This window comes from Loa loa, assembly GCF_000183805.2.
Source record: "Loa loa unplaced genomic scaffold supercont3.555, whole genome shotgun sequence".
NCBI classification, from domain to species: Eukaryota; Metazoa; Nematoda; class Chromadorea; order Rhabditida; family Onchocercidae; genus Loa; species Loa loa.
The window spans coordinates 22,532-27,098 of record NW_018108735.1 but is presented as its reverse complement, the minus strand read 5'-3'; the positions used below and the strand labels follow the sequence as shown (position 1 = coordinate 27,098).

The window sequence follows — 4,567 nt, the reverse complement described above, 5'->3', positions numbered from 1 at the left end:
TCTTTTATTCATATCAGATAGTGATAATTTTATCATTGAATTAAGAAATATAACTTTATTACTATTAAATATCCCATATAATAATGATAAATTTGCTTAATCTTTCAAATTCAAATAGTGATAATAGTGACCTTTAAATAGTGATAAAAGTGACCAAATAGTGATAATAGTGACTTTTAATCTCTAGTGGAAGACAATAAGTCAGAGGATTTCCTCTATAGTTTGAAAAAAAAACAAAATTACTAGAAGTAATAATATTATATATTTTTTTTCTTTTTACGATTTGAATTTCTTCATTTGTTTGATACTTATTTAGCATTCATGATAATGTGAAACGTTGACTAAGATGTATTTTAGAAATTCCATTCTGTGTATACTTTTAAATCTTAGACTAGAGCTTCTGATTTATCCTTCCTTCAAAGATCAAAGGTTAACTGTTACTAATATTCAAATTAACCGTATTTGAAAGCCCGCCAGAAATCCCATTGCACCATATAATAGGACGACTTGATAAATTCGAAATTTGAATTTTTTAGTAACTGGCTTTAACCTGTTCTGTTTCATGGTGATGCATATCAATTAATATATCTGGATTGTTGAGCAGGATTTTAATGCATGTCGTAAATTTAAATTCAGATTTGCCGCTATATTTAAATAATTAATTAGGTAAGTTATGGGCATATTTAAGGAGCAAATAAGCATTGAGAAGAACAAAAAAAAACGAATAACAAACAAGCATCATCTTCCTTGACAAATTTGAATTTAAACTTTGAAAAATTGCGCGTTAATATATTTCCTACGTTAATTTGCTTAATTATTTAGTCTTATTTATTTAGTATTCAGTTTATAAATATTTTCATAAATTTTCATTAGTATTCATAAATTTTGAAATAAATTCATACATATGCAACTGCTTTCTTAATTAATAGTTAGAGGTATTTCTTCACTTAATCCACATGCGATTAGCTAAACGTAATTGATTACTATTTACCTTTAAGTTGCTGCTTTTCATTGTTTATATTCAAAGAATATAATTGATATTTTCCTTATATAAGTATTGATTAATACGAAATAATATTATTTGATGCTATTTCAGAATGCCATCATCATCAATTCGGAAAAAAGTATGCGGCCTAATACGTACCACGTTTTCATCGTTAACTCCTGATAGTGGTAACGATAATGATAATGACAATGATGATGATGATGATGATGATGATGATTTAATTGGTAATAAAAATGGTAAACATTTTGCAAATAATGGTACTACCACCACAACTACAACAACTACTACTAATTCGTGTTTTCTTGATGGTTGCTCACCGTCAACGCCAACATCCAGTAATTCCTTCATTTCACAATGCATTTTTAAAAGGTATGCGAATTTTTATCCAGTTTGAAATCAAATTTTGATTTTTAGGAAATATGGCTTGTTTTTGAATTGAAGTACTAGCATCAGAATATTTTCATCCTTTTTTTTTTTGTTTTATTCAATCATTGAATGATAGAGCTGGGAAGTTTTCGAGAAATTGAAAAACATCTATCCATTTTTGAATTATAAAGTCCCATCATATCTTTTTCATTTGAAATGAATAGGTCCAAGTCTAAATGTAGCATTCACTCTGTTTATTTGACTACTTTAGTTTACTAAATTTTTAAAAAATTTTGGCTTTGCAAATTATTTTTTACATAATACAAATATTTTAAACGCTACTTCATATTACATTGCCATAATATAATTCATTGTCGAAAAGTGTGTATTGTTATTAAAAGTTCCTTATTATTATTTACTTAATTTGTACCTTAAAATGTAAAAGTGATTTGCGAGATTTATCTAGAATTCATACGAAATTGCTCACAGAAGATTTGTTTAATTTTAGCAGTATTTTTTACAATCAGTTTCTCTGTTCCACTGATTCCTTTTAGCAGGAAAAATGGTGCAAAATATGGAACGGAAATTTATTCTGGGAAAACGGGTCTTGATTTGCCGATTCTGCTTTTAGAACCTTTATCTAGGAACGTTTGTGCTTCCTATACTGGTCCGGAAGGTGGACTTATGGAGGTACGTTGATAAATCAGCGCACTTATTTCTATTCAAAATAAAAGTTTAATCCATAAATTCAGGTTACATTTCTTACGTCTTTCCAGGTGGGTGGCATACGTCGTCAACCGATTGTCCGAATGGCAAATTTAGATGATGAACTTTGCTTAAGTTTTGATGGTGATTTGTCGGTTGATATAGAGCGTTCTTTAAATGATGAATTTGAAACTGTGCAGCACAATCATTTGCGACAATCGTCATCCGGTTTGATAGGTTCATGTACATCACTGATTGATTCACTCAATATGGGAGATGCAGCATTGCGATCAGATACTGGTACAAGTGTTTTTTATTTTTTGAAGCTAAAATATTGTTGCTAAATTTTCTAGAAATTTTCTTAAAATTTATGTCATACTTAATTTGTTCTTTCATTTTGATAATTTGTATTATCCCATCCTCGTGATTCTTCGTAATATCAACCTAAGCTACTTCTTAATCTTCTCACCATATCATTTGCAATTGTAACTCATTTCTTTTAGAAAGTTATAACTGGAATTGTTTCGATGAAGAACGCTGCTTCGGATTATCAACAACACTTTATGAGCAAAATCCGTTGACAGGCGTGAATGCTGGCAATCCAATAGCAGATGCTTTTGGTATTGTGGCTCGGGATAATAATGTTGTAATGGCATTGGCGGATGGTGTTAACTGGGGCGAAGGAGCTCGCCTAGCTGCACGATGTGCTATACGAGGAGCTATTGACCACCTCAATTATCATCTCTTCGCGGAGGAATGTAGAACAACCACTGTTAGTCACTGATTTTTTTTCCAAAAAAACTTAATTATTGCAGTTAGATTTCAAAAAAAGGCTAGAGAAGATGAAATCACTGGAATGTTAAATTCCAGACGTTTTACTTTCACTTTTAATTTTTATCGATGAAAAAAGAGTATTGACGAATAAATAGTTAACAAATTTGCTAGTACTATAAGTTGTGTTTGGAAGACTATGCCTCGTTTGACTAGCTGGTCAAACAAAATTTATATCGAGAGTATTGTTGCTATACAATGAAAATTGCAAGAAAGTAACATCTGTCGACTGTGATTACGTTCAACATATTTCTCTACTGGTGGTCCTTATTATCGACATCGGGAAAATTGTTGAAACATATATTGCAGTGGCTTATAGGTGGTACTTATTATTGGGACTGTTATCAACTTCAAGTTATTCTAAACCTTGACTGATCAATATCTTGTCCTCAATTTTTGTAACTGGGAAGGATTTCTAGAATTATAAATGAAATGTCACTCTTTTACTTTGTAACGACTTGTAGTCGACGGCCATGGAGACATCATTTTATCCCATCTGTTATCCATAAATTTTATTTTATGTAGCATGTAAATTTATGTCTTATATTTGGCAACAGATTTTATCGTCGACACTCCCTGCATTTAATAGTTTTGGGTTAACCATTCTAATGTATAATTCTGCTCATTTGTCTTTCCACACTTTTAAAATGTTTAGATTTTGATTTGACTTCTAAGCTTTTTAAAATATTTTCAGGAGGTATTTCATAGATTACTTGGTGCATTTCATTCCGCTCATGCATTGATTTTACAAGAAGGTGGTCTTCTAACAACACTTTGTGTGGCTGTTGCAGTACAACTGAAAGAAAGTAACACATGGGTGCTTTGTGTTTGTAATGTCGGTGATTCACTGTGTTTTGTATACAGTCCGGAAACTGGTGTTCAGGAGGTACGTTGAAAGAATTCAAATGTAATAGCTGATTTGCAATATGACTGTCTTTATTTCCGAAAATTTGGAAAATTTAAAGCTCATACTTGATAGAGATTAAAATAGCCTTGGAAAATTTAAAGCTCATACTTGATAGAGATTAAAACAGCCCGATTTGATTTGTTCATTTAAAGATTACAATTGCTTCACACGACATATGCAGCATGCGCGATATGCGTGATGCAGGTGGTGCATTGGGACCTGTTGACGGCACGAATCCTCAGTTGCACAATCTTACATGTTCGATGACATTCGTAGAACCAGGTAAGCTTGAACTTTTGAGAAGAAAATCAAAAAAATACATAGGTGAGGAATTCGAAAGAAAAAGTGAAGATTATGGCCAAACATGTTACTCTTATCTGAGATTCGTAGAAGGTATAAGAAAGATTTTTTTAGATGATGTGATATTCATAACATCGGATGGTGTTTCTGATAATTTTGATCCGGTAGTTGGGAAATTTTGTGTTATCAAGAGGTCGTCAGAACCAGTCATTCTTTCTGAAAAATGCGAGCCAGTTGCAGTGTACGTTTTCTTTCTTACTATTTTTATTCAATGGAATAATTTATTTAATGAAATAATTTATTTCTTTATTTACTGAGTTAAAATTCATTAACGCGTCGGTATGGTTATTTAGTAATGTATTTTATTTGTTATACATGATGTAATTCTATTTGTGTTAAGCTGTCAAATGGCTGCTGATATATTTATTTTCGAAACTCTAAAGTTACTGAAT

The 4,567-nt window shown here is 31.2% G+C and overlaps 1 protein-coding gene across 1 annotated transcript in view; it reads left to right on the top strand.

Annotated features, from left to right (window-relative positions):
* The first annotated feature begins 1,090 nt into the window (after positions 1-1,090).
* The window catches only part of LOAG_18821 (hypothetical protein), a 6,986-nt gene continuing 3,509 nt past the window's right edge, over positions 1,091-4,567 (top strand). The window contains exons 1-7 of the mRNA XM_020451484.1: positions 1,091-1,375; positions 1,927-2,062; positions 2,149-2,377; positions 2,581-2,849; positions 3,603-3,794; positions 3,968-4,097; positions 4,230-4,356. Coding sequence (XP_020304730.1) covers positions 1,098-1,375; positions 1,927-2,062; positions 2,149-2,377; positions 2,581-2,849; positions 3,603-3,794; positions 3,968-4,097; positions 4,230-4,356 — 1,361 coding nt within the window. The 5' untranslated portion in view covers positions 1,091-1,097. The remainder of the gene's footprint in view (positions 1,376-1,926; positions 2,063-2,148; positions 2,378-2,580; positions 2,850-3,602; positions 3,795-3,967; positions 4,098-4,229; positions 4,357-4,567) is intronic.